General features: G+C 42.7%; 1 protein-coding gene across 9 annotated transcripts in view; it reads left to right on the plus strand.

Moving 5' to 3' along the window:
• Positions 1 to 3,759: 3,759 nt before the first annotated feature.
• PPFIA1 (PTPRF interacting protein alpha 1) overlaps positions 3,760 to 17,845 on the plus strand; it is a 53,712-nt gene continuing 39,626 nt past the window's right edge. For 4 of the 9 annotated variants that reach the window (XM_019293722.3, XM_010412551.4, XM_010412548.4 and 1 more), the window contains exons 1-2: positions 3,762 to 4,632; positions 5,747 to 6,010. In XM_019293722.3, coding sequence (XP_019149267.2) covers positions 5,747 to 6,010 — 264 coding nt within the window. In that variant the 5' untranslated portion in view covers positions 3,762 to 4,632. Of the gene's footprint in view, positions 4,633 to 5,746; positions 6,011 to 17,845 lie in introns of all 9 variants that reach the window. The other 5 variants (XM_019293723.3, XM_010412552.4, XM_010412542.4 and 2 more) reach the window with 4 other exon arrangements.

Here is a 17,845-nt window from a genome sequence, read left to right on the forward strand (position 1 = left end):
GGAAACCTTCCCCCCCCCCCCCCGTTTTTAACAGCCTTTGTTTGAATTTCAGCGTGTGGTTTCTGAGGTGCAAAGAGTGGAGGGAGATTTAACCTGGGTTTCTGAACTGATTACTTTGCTGTCAGCTGATGTGTGTGGGGCTCTTTCCAGACACATCCACAAGTGCTACATCTCACTAAATGACATGGACAGGGAGCCAGGCCTCTTGCTGAACTTACAAAAGACACATCACACTCAGTTAATTAAAAAGATCTGAGCTGCTGGTGCCTCTTCATGTCGGATGGTATATCCTGGGTTACATGCCCAGGAGGAAGGAAAATAAGGAAACTGTTTTCCTTGTACTACAAAGTAAATAGGACTGAGAAATATTCTGGTATTTGCAGAGCCTCGGAGTTCTGACTTTATCATTCCATGTGTGTTTTGTGCAGCACGGAGCACTATGCAAAGACCTGGTTATTCACTTTTTCTCTGGAATTTCAAGTTCTGGCTCTACACTGATCTGGTCCCAGCTTTGGTGGACTGCACATGGGAGTAGGAATTGGCTTTGAAGTCAGGCCTTTTGGGCGTTTTTGGGGCATCTCAGCAATTCTGCCGTATCCACGGTCTGGGCTCCGTGTGGCATTCCCAGAGCGTGGCGCCTAAGGAAGGTATTTGCAGTATGCCATGTGGGAGGCATATTCCTTAGCTGGGATATTCTGGATGTAGGTTCCCTCCTGGACTAAGCCATCCTTTTGGGCATGAATAAATACCTGGCTCTTTACAGTGCCTCCTTCTCATATAGCAGACATTTATATGCTATGGGAACTCTGTTCCCACCCGAGGCTGAAACCCATTTCTCAAGAAAGTGCCTAACCACTGGCATTTCCACCCTGCCCTGAAACCTGTGTACACAGTGATTTGAGGGTGACAGAGATAAAGGTGACAACTCCTTGAGGCTGAGGAGGGTCTGCAGCTAAAACCTCCTGCCTCTTAGATGGGAAATCCAGCCACGGATGTGAGGAGCTGAGCAAGCCAAATGTGAGTGTCTGTGCCTCGTTAACAAACTGGGTGAAGTGAAAATTAATATAGGGAGCTGATCCATATTTATTCTCCATTCAGAATTGTGTGGTAAGTTCTTTGCTTTCATAATGAAACAGGATTATAGCACGGTACGAATCTTCATTTTTTGGTTTTAACCATCTAAGGACAAACCAAAACTTAGTTTCAGAAGAAAAACACACATTCCAAGGCATCCCAGGCTGAGAGAAAATGTAATTCCATGTTTTAGGATCTACGTGAATACCGAGGTTCACTTATTAATTTATTCCACATGACCTGGCTCTGAGATCAGTTAATCTGACTGGATATATTGCAGTGTCCAGTTTGAGAGAGATTATCAACTCCGTGCCCATTGCAGTCTTTAACCTTTTGCCCTTTCATCCACAAAGTCTCCATTTGACTCATGTGTTGAACACAAACCAAATCAGGCCAGATCAATCTTTCTACCAACATTATTAATTTTCATTTTTTATGTGTGATGAGTTGAAGTGAAAAGGTGTTTTTTTTCACACAGCCATAAATTCCACTTCATTTTCCAGCCTTGTCTTGGTTTTGCTGGAGCAGGTTATTTTGAAGATGCTGCCCTGGCAGCTGCTTAGCTTGAAGTCTTCTTCATCCACTGAAAGTAATCTGGATCAAAGCTTATAAATAAAAGCATTTACCTATGTACAAGTTAATTCATAACAATTCATTTTGGGATCTTTTTGCTACTCTTCCTACACTGAAAAGTCAGACTTCAGTTCTTCAGATATTCAGCGTTAAATTTCTGCTAGCCAATATTTGGCAGAACTCGTGATTTGAATGTGCATCATCATATTTGGCTTTTCCCTCAAAGTTCCAGCTCCCAGAGTCATGGGATTACATTAGAAACTTCAGGAGGAAAGAAAAGTAATCTAGACCTCATGGCTGTAGAGAGAAAGCTTAAAAAAATGTGACCTGGATTCACTCAGATACCAAAGGGAAAGAGCACAACGTAGAAAACTTGTAAAGAATTTCGTATGTGAGGAAAGGAAGACCGACTCATTAGCAATCCTTTCTATCCAGTGCTAGGTGTCGGGATGTTGTGTTTACAAATTAATCCACATAATCCAGCCACAAATCTGCAGAACCTTCTGTGCAGGGACTGCCACTTTTTGGCATGACTTACCTCTGTCTGCGTAACTGGCCCTTGATGGCTTTTAAAGCCTTCCACTGCAAAAGCAACAATAGGGTCCAAAATGCAAATGCTTCATTCAGGGTGGTAACACAAATGTGAAGAGAGGGAAGTGAGTTTTCTAAGCTTTGCCTGCAAACTTCAACCTTCAACTCACAGGCACGGTGAAGGCTCCAGGAAGAGAGTAAAAGCTATAGACATGCAAGCGGAAAAACATTTATGTGGTGTTTTGGACAAATAATACTCAGTGTAGGCAAACCCAGTTTCCTGTGGAGAACAGGCTATGTCAGTGAAGTCGCCCCTCGCTGGAGCTGTGCTCGGACCTGGTGGCTCCGCTCCACAGAATCGCAGAATTTATTAGGTTGGAGAAGACCTCTGGGATCATTGAGTCCAGTCTATGACCAAACACCACCGTGCCAACCAGGCGATGGCAGCGAGCGCCGTGTCCAGGCCTTCCTTAAACACCTCCGGGGACGGTGACTCCAGCACCTGCCCAGGCAGCTCATTCCGATGTCTAATCACCCTTCTGCAAAGGAATTCTTCCTAATATCCATCCTAAACACCCCCTGGCAGCTCAAGACTATGTCCTCTTGTCCTGTCACTTGTTGTCTGGGAAAAGAGACCAACTCGGCCACAGCCACCTGTCAGGGAGCTGTAGAGAGTGATAACGTCCCCCGCTTTTGTCGAGGCTGAGCCCCCCAGCTCCCTCAGCCTCTCCTGGTGCTCCAGACCCTTCCCCAGCTCCATTCCCTCCTCTGGACTCGCTCCAGCCCCTCGGTGTCCTTCCTGAACCGAAGTGACCGGAACAGGAGAAGGACTCGGGGCACCCGAGGCGCTGGGAGCGGGCGGGGGCAGCCGGGGCCGGGCGAGGCGCTGCGATCCCGCTCCGCGCCCGCCCGGGCCCTGACGCGACACGCAGGCCCCGGCACGGGCTGCGACTGCGGGGCCACTCCAGCCCTGCCCTGTTCTCAGCCCTCAGCGAGCACGCCTCCCGCCCCGGGACTCCGCTGCAGCTTTCCCGTCCTTTCCTTCGGGGCGGGCAGCGTGGGCGGCGGCGGTATCGCTCACAGGGGCAGGCAGCGCGGAGCGGGTCTCGAACCCGGGTCCCCGGCAGCGGGGAACGGGCCAGGAGCGGCCGCGCCGCCCCGCGCGGTGCATTGTGGGCGCCGCACTGATTTATGCGGGGCCGCGGAGCGCGCCGGGAGCGGCGGGAGGAGGCGGCGGCGAGCGGGGCCGGGAGCGGCGGGGCCGCGGCGGCGATCGCGGCTCTCCGGGAGCGCAGCGCTTCTGCCGCCCCCTGAGGCTGCGGCGGCACCGCCGGGCGGCCGGCACCACCCACCCGGCCTCAGCCGATCCCACGCCGGCCACCACGGACGTGGAGGCGGCGGCGGGCGGAGCCGGGCCCGGCCCGAGGGGACCGTCCCGGCGCGGCGGAGCCCCCGGCGCTCGGTAGGGGCCGGAGGGAGGGCGGGCTCGCCGGGGCCGGGCTCGCTCCGCAGGGGCTGCGCGGGGCCCGGGCCGGCCGCGTTCCCGGCGCCGCTGGGGCCTCCGGCGGGGAGCGAGCGAGGCGAGAAGGGAGGCCCGGCCCGGTGCTCCCCGAGACGGGCGGGGGGAGCAGGAGAGCCCCGCGTCCTCCGCCCGCAGCTTTGCTAGTCCGGCCCTCCGCGGGGAAGGGGAGCGGCGGGACCGGGCCGGTGCCCCCCGGAGCTGCTGGGTCCTTTCTTTCCCCGCTCTCGGCTGCATCTCTCGGTTGCGGAGCATCGTCTGCGGGGCCGAGCGGGTGCGGGACACGAGCAGAGGAAACAACAGGTCTCGTTCCCTGCTCGCCTTCCAAAGCGACGCCAGCGCCTTGCTCTTGGGATTATAAATGTTTGAACTAAGACCCAGGGAACTGGAAGGAGAGCCTCCCGTTGGAATTAATAGAAGAGAAAAGAAGGGAGGCTTTTCCAAAGCCTCTACAAGAAACCTCGTGCTGTTTTCCCCTGCTGTCCGTACTCTGTTTAATAATGCGATTGTGACCTGAGTGGAATTTATGAGCGATGAACTATTGAAGCTTGTTGCACCTCTGCATCGGACTACATTTTTGGTTTTTTTTTTTCCTCAGCCCATGATTCCTCCATCCCAGCTGTTGCAGGACCTATGGGCCAGTAATAGAGGAATGGGAAGCTGAGACAGTTTATTTTCACATTCTTCTGTGCCGGGGACTTGGCGAGTTAGCTGAAGCTGCTGCTTTTTACTGGATCTGCTCTTTCCTCGGCAGGTTTTTCTTTTTTTTTTTTTTTCATGTGTTTCGATTAAACAGCCATTGGACTGGAGCTGGATGGATGCTTTGCAGCCCAAAAGGTTTTGGGGGATAACAGAAAACTGCTAAAACAGAGAAGAACTGGTGCTGCAGGAAACGTGGGGCCTGTTTTCCAAGCCTTTTTGTTTTATTGAGCAAGGTAAATAATGTAGTGATGAAAATTCAGGGCTTATCGTAATCATGCATGAAAATCTTACAAAGCGCTTCAGACCGTTCCAAGACTTTCAGTGGATTGAGGGACCCACAGTAAGCCTCAGAATGAATTGTTCTTTTAAAATTTTCGGCTATGAGTGTGAAATTTAAGGCTGAGAACAAAAGTTAGTGGTGCCTGAGAGGTTGGGGGCACTACTTTTCCTGATTTTGCCTTAAGTTCTTGCAGGTTTGTGATTTTGAGAGGGGCTGCCTGAAGAACTTTCTTGGCAGTTCAATGTGCAGTAATTACACGAGTGGGGTTTTTCCATGCTTTTTAAAAACTTGATGCCTTAGCTCTGGTAGGGATCTGTTAGGGTCTCTGAAGGGTGCTCCCAGTTTACAGTGTGCTCACTACCAGTGCAGTGCTCCCATTTGCACCGGTGACTGTATTCATCCCCTGCCTTTAATTATTTGTGCCTACCTTTACTTTTGCTGTCCACACTGAGAGCTACTACTACTTCATAATGAATTTTTGGCTTCTTGTCTTCCTTCACATGTTTTTATCTCCCGAATTGCACTGTTTGGATTTACCACTCATTTATATACATCACTTTCACTACCATAAACCTTCTACAGCCAACACAAGCTCAAAGTACTGTTTTAGATACAATCTTTGTACGTTTGAAGCAGTGGAAGAAGCAGATAATGATTCCCAAAATGTGCAGTGTAATGAGTTACGGGGTGAAGTGTATAATTTTTGGTGGCAGGCTGCATGCCCTATCTTTGTTTGTTTTTTTTTTTTTTAAAGATCTCAGCAGCAGTTTACTCCTCACAAAAACATAAATCCATTAAAATGAGGTCACAGTTTGAGACGTAGCTGCAAAAATCTGGTTTTGCAAGAAGTCACAAGATTCTCATTATGAAGTGAAGCCTTGATTAAGTTGACTGTGTACCTTTTCTCCACTCTTAATGAAATAGTGGCAAACACCGAGGTGCTGGCAGCCTTTGCTGATGCTATCATGGGGAGAGCCAAGTGGGTATTATGGACAGTACTCAAAGTTCCTGTTTAGATTTGTTTGACCAAAATTTCTGGCCTGTGTTTTGTCTCGTTTTGTTTCAAGATGATGTGTGAGGTGATGCCAACCATCAGTGAGGCCGAGATTCCCGCCGGGGGAAACGGAGGCCACGGTTCAGGTTCCCCATTGCAGTCAGATGCTGATTCCCACTTTGAGCAGTTAATGGTGTCCATGCTGGAAGAAAGGGATCGCCTGCTGGAAACACTCCGAGAAACTCAGGAGACGCTTGCGCTCACCCAGGGCAAGCTGCACGAAGTTGGCCATGAGAGGGATTCCTTGCAGAGGCAGCTCAATACTGCACTTCCACAGGTATGGGCATTTGGGAAGGAGGGGGTTTTTCAATGGTTTTTGTGTTCTTTGTGGTATTTTGTTGGCTTTTTGTATGTTTGATTTACTGAAGAGTCAGGTCGTCTTAGGGGAAGATGAATCTATCCTGAAGGATCTGTTGGTGCTTGCTCTCTTTGAGAAAGATGCAGAAGCAAGGAAAGCAGGGAAGAGCAGTCCTTTTCGTCCAATCTCCTTTCGCAGTTTCTGGAATTTCCTTGGCTTAGCATAAACATGGAATGATGTCTACATCCTTTTGTTTAATAGAACTTGATGGACTTTCTTCTATCACTAGTACGTTTAAAATGCTGTTTCTAATTGCCTGATTCATTCATGTGCTTAAGAATTAATACCTGGTCTAGTGGGAGGTGTCCCTGTCCATGGCAGGAGGTTGGAACTGAATGGTCCTTGAGGTCCCTCCCAACCCAAACCATTCTGGGATTCTGTGAATTCCATACAGACCATTCTGACACCATTATGGACTTTGATTTAAAAACTTGAAGACTGCTACCATGTGAATGCATGCTGAGTTGTCAGTGTCAATAGAGAAGTCTGAGGGTGTTGTTTAAACCTCTTCGGCTACTTTTGAAAAGTTTGGATTTGGTTTTTGGGGGATTTTTTTTTTTTTTTGGTCCTGCTAGGAGTTCCTAATTAGTGACTTGTGGAGGATGCACGTGGCCTGCAGCGCTGGGTTTGTTAGGTAAGGAATGTAGTTAGGAAAGGTGATTGGTGTCTACAGAACTCGCTGGGTTTTATCCATTCGAGTTAAAAATAATACAACTGGACTTTGAACATGTTGAGAAGCATTTGGCTCTGGGCAGAGCAGGGGCTGCTTTCAGGTGCTGGTTAACTGTTGACAGCCTTGTGCTTTCTAGCCTGGTGGTTGTTGTCCCAGGTGTGTCACAAAGATGCTGTTACTTTTACAAACGTTCACATATCCTTAAATACTGTAGTTACTGTTTATACCCTTTCACACGGTAGTGTTAAATCCTTCTGTTTCACTGCTCTCATTATAATGTCATCACTGCATGACTCTTGGTATGGTAATTGGTGCTGCTAATTACTGAGGGATAGAAACTAAAATGTTACACGTGTTAATCTAGTTCTGTTACAATGATGAAAATCAGAAAGGAGAAGTTTCCAACCTTTGCTGCTGTCTGCGCTAAATCGTGTGCTGCAGGCAAGAATCTTTGTTTTTTTGCTGTAATAATTGTGGCTTCTCCTGAGCCTCTGTGTCAGGTCTGCTACATTAATGGAGGACATTACCACTTGCATGACCTGCAAACTGTTAGACCTGAGTTTGTGGCTGAGCAGAATCGTCCCAGCTCTCAACTCAGCTGTTCCCCTTTTGCCTTCTCAGTTCTCAGCTTTCCTTCCTGAATCTAGTAGGCTACTTGCATATAAACATCACTTTCTAAACATATCTGGAAGATTAATAAACAGTTCCCTTTTTCAAGAATGCAGTAATTGCATGGTTTCATGTGAAATCTGTTGGAAAAGCAAGTCTGTCGAGGGAGAAATTTTACTGCAATTTTATATAAGCATACAGCAGTGTGTGGATTTTTGTAGATTGCTGGCAGAAAATACTGTTTTCATGCAGTGGAACTGCTGCTTTTGTCCTCAGTGGTGCTTAGCTCAAGTGACTGCGGTGCTTCCAAAAACGAGAAATATTTTCATTATCATTGCTACATCAGAAGTAGCTTCTGTATTGGGCAGTTTTTGTTGTTGTTATGGTAGAGTCAGTTACTTCATGGATGTAAATTTTGATGAGGCTAAACAGTTGGGGTTTTTTTTTTTAATTCTAATATGTGTTCACTGTCAAAACTTTATGGTGACTAATATTTGAAACTATTCAAACTTTTTTGTTAATTATTTCAAGCTGAGCATTCTTTTGAACTACTGCCTCAAGTGACCCGTTATTTAGCTGTGGATTTCAAGGAGGGTGAAGTCAGGATACCTTTAAATTTAATAAAATAACAACTGTGTTACATTTTTTCAGCAAAGAAGGGATAGTAGTATAGATTTAAATTTTTTTTTTATCGTAGTAGTTGTTTTCAATTTAGGAGATCTGCAAGGTCAATTTAACTAATTGTACAAAGACCAGTGTAATTTCCTGAGTTACTAAATCGTTCTGTAACCAAAGTATTATTTCTTTCTCAGACTTGGCTTGTAAGAAGTCTTTGTAGTTGATTTTAGACTACTTTATCTTAACATGTATTGAATGGAATTGTTTCTATGTGTGCTTTTCCTGTGGTATATATATCTTTAGCTGAATCAGCCAGTTTTAGACCATTCTGATGACTGATGGAAAGTCCTGGTATAAAAGCAGGGATGCCAGATTGATTTCTTCTATACCAAAGCTACTCTCCTGGTTTTGCTATGAAGGCACTCAGTTTCTGATGGCATCCCTGTGCTTAATTCCTTACATTCAGAGTTTCTGTGTGTAAGAAGGAAGCTTATACTGGTGTGTATATAATTAGTTTCAAAATAGCAAATTAGTATTTGCACCTCTTGGTTTCTAAGAGTAAATGCAGTTTTTCCTGCAGCAGTGATGCACATTTTATGGTTACAGAGGAGCACACACTTAGTGTGGTGAGCAGCTGGGAATTCAAGGCATCAGTTCTAGCTCCACAAACCTGGGACAGCTATTTAGAGTAAGGCAGCTTTTGTGAATGTCTAATTCACTGAGAAGACAGCATTTTAATCTTATATAGAAGTGCTTTATCTGTTGCATTTACTCAAAGTGAAGCTGACTTTTTCTGGGTTTTTGGTGTGGACAGCTGGAAGTGAAATACATCACCACTGCCTTGATAAAATAACTGCATTCTTGGCAATGCTCTTTGTTTTCTGGGAGTTCCCTTCTATTACAGATTACCCCAGTCAAACTGTACTCTGACCTTGGAAAATGAGCTTGAAGAAATCAAAGTGCTGTGCTAGAACTTACTTTTATTCTTTCTGGAATTTTTCACAGGAAAAAATGAACATTAACTTTTTACTTGAAGAGCTGTGTGACATAAACACATTCAGTTATGATTCTAATTATGGCCTTAGTGGATTTAATTATGCCTTTTATGTGCCTTTAGAGTGCATTCTACAAAATTCATGATTTGTGTGCTTCAAATTTATAAATTAATCTGTAAAACTGTATTTAAAGGTTAAATTTTGAAGCTAAGGTAGATGAGACCCAAGTTACTACACTTCTTGCTAATAAAGTGTTGTAGGCCAGGGTTTATTTTGCTGATAGAATTTCATGTAGATGTTTTCCGTAAATGAAAACATGATGCTTGTTTTGGATGGAGAAGACAGGAATTTAATTCCCAGTGACTCTTGTGCCTATCACAAATAAAAGCATGCGTGGTGAATTCACAGCAGTTGTTATCAGGATGAAAATTTTAATATGTATGTTAATTTTATAAGCTGATAAATGCAATACAAATATGCTTCTGTAACACTTATTAAGATCCATTTTAATCTTGCACCTCTGATCTTTTGGTCTTAAACTTACCATGCCATATCTTTTTCTGTACAAGGTAAGCAAAATAGAAGGTTAAAGTAAAAGTTGCTTTCTATCCATAGTAAATATTTTATCACTACTTCACACTGCAGTTAAAAATGGTGTGTGTCAGTTCATAGTTGTATTCAGTGAAATTCAGATATGTCCCTATAGAATGATGTTCCTTAGACAATCTCAGAAATACTCAATGCCTCACATGTAAGAAATACCAGAACACCTAGCCCAAAGGCTGCCCTGGTATTGTTTTGAAATGATGGACTTAAGGATTTAGTTGCCACTTTATGAATAGTGGTATTTGGATTTCCTCCAGACAAGTTTTGAGTAATACAGGATGTCATAGATGTAGAAATGAGGTTTTGAATTGTACCTAATATGAAGAACACAGTGGCAGAAAGCACATTAAACAAAGGCCTTGCCAAACTCTGCTGCAGCTGAAATTTCCTCAGCACTTCAAGCGCAGCTCCGTTTCCAGCATTCCCAGATGTTCAGCCCTGAGGTGCCATAGCTTGCACTTCTTACCCTGGCAGCAGCTGGTGCTGACTTCTGAGTAACAGCCATTAATCTCAGCAGAGTGTCCAGGAATCCTGGAGGTGCCAAAGGGTTTCACACGGCTGTCAGAGCAGGCACATCCTCCGCTTTTCCTGCCCCATTCTGACAGCAAAGATGAACAGGACTCTTCCTGTTGCATTTTCAGACATCTGTGTTGAGTTTCAGTTGCTAAATCCTACTTGGCTCTTACTGTTAGTAAATTACTGAACAGATTTGGCTTCACACTAGTTTAAGTCAGATGGTGATAGGAATTAACATTCAGAATTCTTCACTGACTATCGGTAAACCTCAGCTTCCCTATTTCTTTCAAGACATAGAAACAGACACTTTTTGCCCCAAACCTTCAGAGTATGAGTTTATCTGAAAGAATGCTCTCTGTTTGGGCAAAAAGGAGTAGTTACACTTAAATAATGCAGTGGTGTACACTGAGGACTGAGTCTCCAGCATTGGTTCTTGGTTTCTCATGTGGATATGTTGGGGTTTGTTTATTGAAACATCCCACCCCTGCCCAGCAGACATCTGTTTGCCTATTGTTAGCAACGTGCTGTTTATACTGTGCTTTTAATTTAGGTTTGCTTATTTATAAATAGACCTTTTAGCTAGATTAAATTTGGAATTTATTTTAAGTTTCCATGTATTCGAGGGTGAATTTTGCTGCTGTTAAATTTGGGGTGAAATTTGCTGCTGTTTTACTGCTTAATGATATTCCGTCCATCCCCTTAATAAGCAGATTTGATGAAGTCCGAAACTCTTGTTTTTTATTTTCCTTAGTTTATTTGCAGGAAGAATGTTTGGTGACTGCACAGAAATGCCTTCTATTTGTTTTAACAGTGGCTGATGCCCTGAAACAGGAGCTAGTGATTGTTTTTCCCTACTCTTGTGCTGCTGTGGACAGATGTCTGACAGTGGGTTTATTAATGCTTGGGGTGCTCTAGTCTAACCTGCAGCCTAACAAACAGGCTGTATATAAGGTGAAAAGAGCTATAATCAAAACAAAGTATTTAAAAATACGTATTTAGAGCCAGGGGAACATCACATACATACTCTCATCAGTGTTTGCTTGCCTGTAGCCTCTGGTACCACAGGCAGTGTCTTTAGGTATTCAGAGAATTCTTCCTCTGCTGCCTTTAATTTTTTTCCTCCATTCTTTCTAAGAGTGTAACTAAAAAGGGCTTTGAAGATGTTTGGTAGCAGGACTTAAAGATTCGATGTGGCTACATAATTGCAATTCCATTTAAAAAAATAAAACCTCCTGGCTTTTTTTTTTTTTTTTTTTTTAAGATAAATATGAATTAAGAGCACAATTCCCTGCCCCTTTACAAATTCTTAGTGTTTTAATGCCCACTGGGCTGAGACTTTGTTTCATCCTTTCTGTAATTTGTTTAGGAGAGTTGAATGTTGGTTTTATTCACTATGGGTTTTGATCAGAGAATTAAGAGGACACATTGTGTTTTAATAGATGTAGGCCCCTTATAGTTAGGAGTGTTGTCAGAGACCTTGAATCTTAGGAAAGAACATTTTAAGTGCCTATTAGTAACTTTTTCTTCCTCTCCCTGAGTTAGCATTGCGTTTCAGAACTGCATTAATATGCTCCACAATTGAATTTGGGGATTTACTTTTTAGTTTTCCATTTTTAAAGGAATATGACAAAGGTCTTTGTGTAAGCTGCTTGTGGCAATTTAGGCAGCTTAAGTCACTTAAAGTCTGTAAGGCTGACTGGTGTCTGTTGACGCATATTAGAAAATACCATAATCTCTTGTGTGTATGGATCTCAAACTGCAAATACTGAGGAGGGATAAATTTGTGTTGTGTGTGTCAGGTAATCTGGATGCTCATAACTTTCCAATGTCTTTTTTTTTTTTTTTTTTTGTAATCCTGCCTGTGGGTTCCCCAAGTGTAAATGTAATGTAATTCTTGCCAGGAAAAATGTTTTCACATTCTCTGGGCTGAAAGAATTATTATTTTGCTACTGAATGGAGTGAGTTTTTTATTCAATTTGACTTTTTCACAGAGGCACAGGGAAGAAATATTTCCACATTTTGGAAACTCCAGATGATTGTGTAGGGAGCTGAATCCATATCTGTAGGTCATTTGAGGAGATTGCTCTGGGAGTTTGGATATTTAGAATTGGAGGAGTGTGATTACAAGTCCAAGGTAATGCTCACTTTATTTTGATGTGTTGTTTTTCTCTGAGATGATGTGAGTAGTTGGTTCACTTGTTTTTTTGCCCATGACCTTTATCTGTTTCAGACTTGACCTTTGGTTTCAGTGAGCTCTGCTGAAAATCAGCTCCTTTCTCCTCATCAGCCTGACAAGGCTCTGCAGCCTGTTCCTACAGAGGCCAGAGCTGCAGCATTTTTCAGAAGAGAAGCTTTGTTGCTTCATCTTCCCTTTTGAGACTGTTCCACAGTGGCCTTGAACTTTGCTCGTGTGTTTACACTCATGTCTACTGAGGATATGGTTTTTGAGGATGGTTGTGAAGATCTTAAAGAGGAGTATAATTTTGGTTGGATCTGAAATATGCCATGGCTATTGATGGATATATATAATAAGAACAGTCAACACATTCCTGTAATTCATCTGTCTTCTGGTTATGTTTTCAGAAAGATAAATATCTAGAATTAGTCTTTTGTTTTGCGAATTTTTTGAAGTGCACCAAGGTTCAAGTCCATGCTGGGTGGAGCTCTGAGCAACCTGGTCTAGGGGAAGGTGTCCCAGCCCATGGCAGAGGTGAACTTTAATGTCCCTTCCAACCCAAACCGTTCTAGGATTCCATGATTCCTTAATGAAAAGATCCTTACACGAGCAGTATTGAGCATAATCAGGGTATCTTCAGGACAGATTTTAAACAAGGACTTGTTTAAAGGGCCATGTGGAAAAAAGCTTGAGAAATTTCATTTGTGACCTTCTGAGTTTTGTTAAGGAGAAAAAAAGAACTCTTCGGAAAAAATGCCTTTTTTTATTTGTTGTGATAGGAAAGTGGGCAGCTCTTGGTTTTATTTTTCAATTTAATTAATTTTTTTCTCCTTTTTTGTTTTTTTCCTCTGTAGAACAGTAGTCTCTCTTTGGGTATGGTCTGAGCCATGCTGTGTTTTGCCTTACTCCTATTGCTAATACATGGCAGAGTTTGGTATTCAATTGTAGAGAAATATTCTGAAGCACAGTGCTTCAGAATATTTTTTAATCCTACCTCTCATATAAATGCATATAAAATTTGGTTCTATACACTTAAAACGTTGTTTTTAGAGGCATATTTACCTTTTATATAGAATGGCAGGGTAGATTATCTGGTAAAAATGAGTAAAGCATGGAGATTGTTAAACACTCTACTGTTGAGAGAAGTGAGATTTGGATTTCCCTACCTCAAATTTACAGAACAGTGCACAGTATAAGGATTTAATTATATAAGCCTATGGAGCTGAGTAATTTATGTAGTTAAAAAAGCCAAACAAAACAAAACCACCTTAAGATGTGCAGTTTCACACAATTCAACAAAGAATTTCTATGTTGGCCTGTACGAAGTTGAGACTGGTTTGATGTAGGGTTGAAAGATCTGTGACTGTTCATGTGAAGAAACTACCTTGCAGTTGATGAAGTCTGTTAATGATTGTCTTCAACACTGACAGTGTCCAGTGCTGGGAAATGGGGTTTATTTTTAATTACTTGAAAAGGAATTTTGGCCACCAAAATCCTTGGTGTAAAAGCTAAATGCTCTTCCATGTGGAGAGGGCTCACTCAATAAAGAGGATCATAAATTCTTGTTGTTTTAGTGGTGCTGGATCCATGGTTATCTCAACAAATAGTGACCACTTTCTTTAAACTATTTTTGAGTTTTCAAGCACAGTCATGAAAAGGGGGAGAGAGAGAGATCTGAAAGTGGAATTGCTCATTTGCTTTACAGAATGCCTGATATGAAAGTTTTTTCACGGTGCAACCCCAAATTGCCTTAAAAAAGGAAACTGGGCGAAAAGGAAGTTCGGTACACATCTGAAGGGACTGCTGTCTTGATCAGTGGCAGGGTTTAAACTGTGGATTTGTGGGTTTGAGTTGTGCATTCTCAATTGTCCTGTGTGAGCCTGTGACAATTATTTAGCAATATATACTTTTGCCAATAGAATGTTAGAGTCAAAACACTCATTTTCTTTGCATTCCTATCCGTAATTGGGAAACCTGTGAGCTGAACATGCTGGGAGCCATGGGGCTCTGTTAACCTTGCTGAACTAATAGTACCAGACCTAAATTCAATTATTTGCTATGCTTTTCACTGTAGCTTCTGCTTGTGGATTTGCTGTTCCCAGTGGGAAACTGGACTCTGTAATTTTACATACTTTAAGGTTCTGTTGTGTAGGTTATTTAAAGTCCTGGATGCATCTCACGCTTGAATCTCTTGCTTCTACTGGGCCCATTTAAGGCATGGGCTGCTTTGGAAACCTGGAAGTAAAAGAAACTTCTGATCCAAATTAAAAATTAATGAATGGGATTCTCTTGTTAAGAGTTCTTCAGATAATCTAATTTGGATGTAAAGAGTGATGCTGCACCCAGGAGACCCAAGGCTGGAAGAGTAGAGCCCGTGTGATATTGGATGTCTGGGTGAATCTGGTTGGGCTTTCCATATCTTTATGCCTGTGTAAGGTAAACTCCTAATTTCAGATTATCCCCTCAAAGCTCTCTCTGCTGTAGTACATTTGGGGGAATGACTAAAAGTCTGGTTTAGATAACTTCAGGGATGCCTTGGGGATACCACTGTGAATCTTTTTGTTATTCTTGAGTAATGTATTTTTCATACAGCACCTTTTTGTAGTTCATGGGAAAAGGCTTGGAAGGTCATAACATTCTTTTAGCCTTATGTTAAAGAGCACGAGGCAGGTGCATCCAGTAACTTATTTCTTTTAAAACATGCAGCTTGAGTTTTCAGAATGTCTTTGGAGGGTGTGGTTCCACACCATTATCTTCCAAAAGCTGAGTCTTTGTCTCGAGAAATCTGGAATTACTTTGCTTCATGTAAAGTGGAAATGGAACAGCTTTTTAGGATTTTAGCTGTCCTTTTCCTCTCCCAGGGTCTCGTTTATGCTGATGCTGATGTTGGTGTAACTCCGATCCCATTGGAACTGCAGTTTGTGGAGTCTTCATAACCCTCTCCTGAATTTTGTGCAATGGTTATAAAAGATTAAGTCCTGGGAAGTAGAGGAGGAGAAATGGGCCAAGCATTTCTTTTGTCTCAACGGAGTTGGAGGCTGCAGGGCTTCCCTGTTGCGTCATCTTTCCCTTGCTTTTAGTCCAGTGTGGAATAGGAGCTTCATAGGTTCCTCACCAACCCATCCTTCAGTTCAGCATTTGTTAGTGGTAACACCATATTGACAGTCTGCACCTGTCTTTTATTCATTTATTTATTTTTCATTGATTGATTGATTTTTTTAAATTTCTTCTCTGCATTATGGCATTGCTCATCCCCCTGGTTTCCTTCTGCTGTCTGGGTTCAGGTAGTTATCAAGTTAAGAACTGTTCATTATGGGGTTGTTTTTTTTTTTGGTGGCAGACAAAAAAAAATTACTTTGAACCTTAAAAAAAGCTTTAACCTTCCCCCTAAAACAGCTCTTCAATGCTTAATCTATGATGCTGATCTTTTTCCTAGTTTTTTCTGTGTTTAGATAGCAGGCATGTCTGTCATAGGACCTAGACTGTGGTTTTTTCGTGTGGATTTTGGAATTGCTTTGTTTTGGAGTATTTGTTAAAATGGAGCAACTTTTCCATGGAATGGTCCAGTAGCATTTATTCAGAATATCACAGATTTGGACATACTTAGCTTCAGTTAGCCCAATAAATCCACTCAGCCTGTAAACTGGGGTGATAGAGTACAGAGAAATAGGAAAAACAAAATGTGACGAGCTGGTAAGTTGAATTTCCTGCTGAAGGCACGTATCTGTCCTCAGTGAGTATTACTTGCTTAAACAAGTTTGAAATTATAAGACTGAAGTGTGCATTGCTTGGCAAAAATAATAAATACATATATATATAAAATAGGAGAGCACTGAGGGGGAAGTGCATGCTGGTGCTTGTTTAATGAGGGTGGCTTGGCCAGCCTTATTCAGATATTCCCAAGCATTCCCTCTTAACGGAGTGTGAAAAATGTACTTTTCAGCTGCTAGCCACAGAACTAAAGCTGGCAACCAGAGGCCAAGATGAACGATTAGAATAGGGCAGGGCCTCAGCTGCTGCTCACAGTTTTTGCAAGCAGGAGTATCTTGTCACTGAAATAATTGTGCATGATGGGTCTTGTCCTGGGTCTGTTTGTAAAAAACTGAGCAGTATTAGTCATGTGAGATGACTAGAATGTAGTATGTAGGGTTGAAATAGTTCTTAATTTATAAAAGTCGTAGGAATTTAATATTTAATGCCAGCCAAGTCAGAATTGTGCTGTTTCTTGTGAGTGCAGTATGTTTAGAGTTGATGTGCAGAAAAAGATTTATTTCTTGCCCAAGTAAACTTCTAGTTCAATGTGTTTACAACTTAAAAGATTTTGCTATAGCTGCTCAGTCTCCAGAATGGGGGGGTCCCAGGAAAATTAAAGAGCTTCTTAAATCTTCCCAGCACATCTTGCTGTTCTACAGTTTGGTATGCCCAAGGAGCATGGCATGCTGTGCCATCCAGTGTGGAATCCCAGGAAATCTTGAGCAGCTTTGTGTGAGGAGAGGAAAAACTTGACTGAAATCTCTCTACTGTCATATTAAAGATGGAGACTGGCTTTGTCCCATACCTCGTCAAACTAGTAATGCAAGATTCTTGCTCTTTAATTAAGTACGAGTGTATTCTCCTTTTGCCATAGTGGGTATGGGTGTGGGTAGGTTTCTTCACTGACATGAACTCCAAAAATGGAGATGCCTAAAGCTACACCTAAGAAGTTGTGCTGCTGCTTTACTGTATTAGTTCCTAATCAAAATAGACTAGGCTGGGGGTGCAGGAATGTGGTAACTCAGATTGTGAAACCCTTAGAATTGACTGATTCAGAGTGTCACTGAGGGGCAGTTGTTTTTCTAACACCCCCCAAGTATTGTAGGCTTACTCTGTGTTAAATTAAGGTGTTACTCTGGAATATTGGTGGTTGGAGTGGTACAGTATTGGAAAGGATTACTTTGTTATCAACCATTCTCAACAGTTACTGCACAAAGTAGCCACACACATCCCAAGTTGAAAAGCCTGTTCTTCGATGATGACTAAAGTTTTCCTGATGCATATTTTAGCTGATCTTGGACATTTTTCCAAGGAAAACAAGCTGGGTATGGTTCTGAATACTTTTGTGCCTTATCTGCCCTTTCAGGGGGCGTATTCCTGTACATTGAAGAGCAGCTAAGGTGGAACTCCTTGCATAGCCACACCACAATGAAGTGATTGGAAGAAGGTTTTCTGCTACCATTGCATATGAATAGATGCCAAGTTTCATGCAAGTCTGAAGGCTGCTTCTGCATTTGCTGTGCTTGCTGCTAGGCAGCTGTCACCTTCCAGCTCTTGTAATGCTTCAGCTTTTGGACTTCCTTACTCAGAAGATCCACGGTGTTGCCTGAATAGAGGCAACATTTCATAAGTATTTTTTACAAAGGCAAGTGAACAAAATAACTTAAAACTGGTATTTCAAGTTAGTGCTCAGTATCTTCATTTCTTGTTAATCCTCTGTGCATTCTGCTAACTTGCAGGGTTTGCCCCCTCAATTGAATATTTGGAGAAAGCCCTGGGGGGAAAACCAGGTACTTCAGTAGAGTTTT

This window comes from Corvus cornix, chromosome 5, assembly GCF_000738735.6.
Source record: "Corvus cornix cornix isolate S_Up_H32 chromosome 5, ASM73873v5, whole genome shotgun sequence".
Classification (NCBI taxonomy): domain Eukaryota; kingdom Metazoa; phylum Chordata; class Aves; order Passeriformes; family Corvidae; genus Corvus; species Corvus cornix.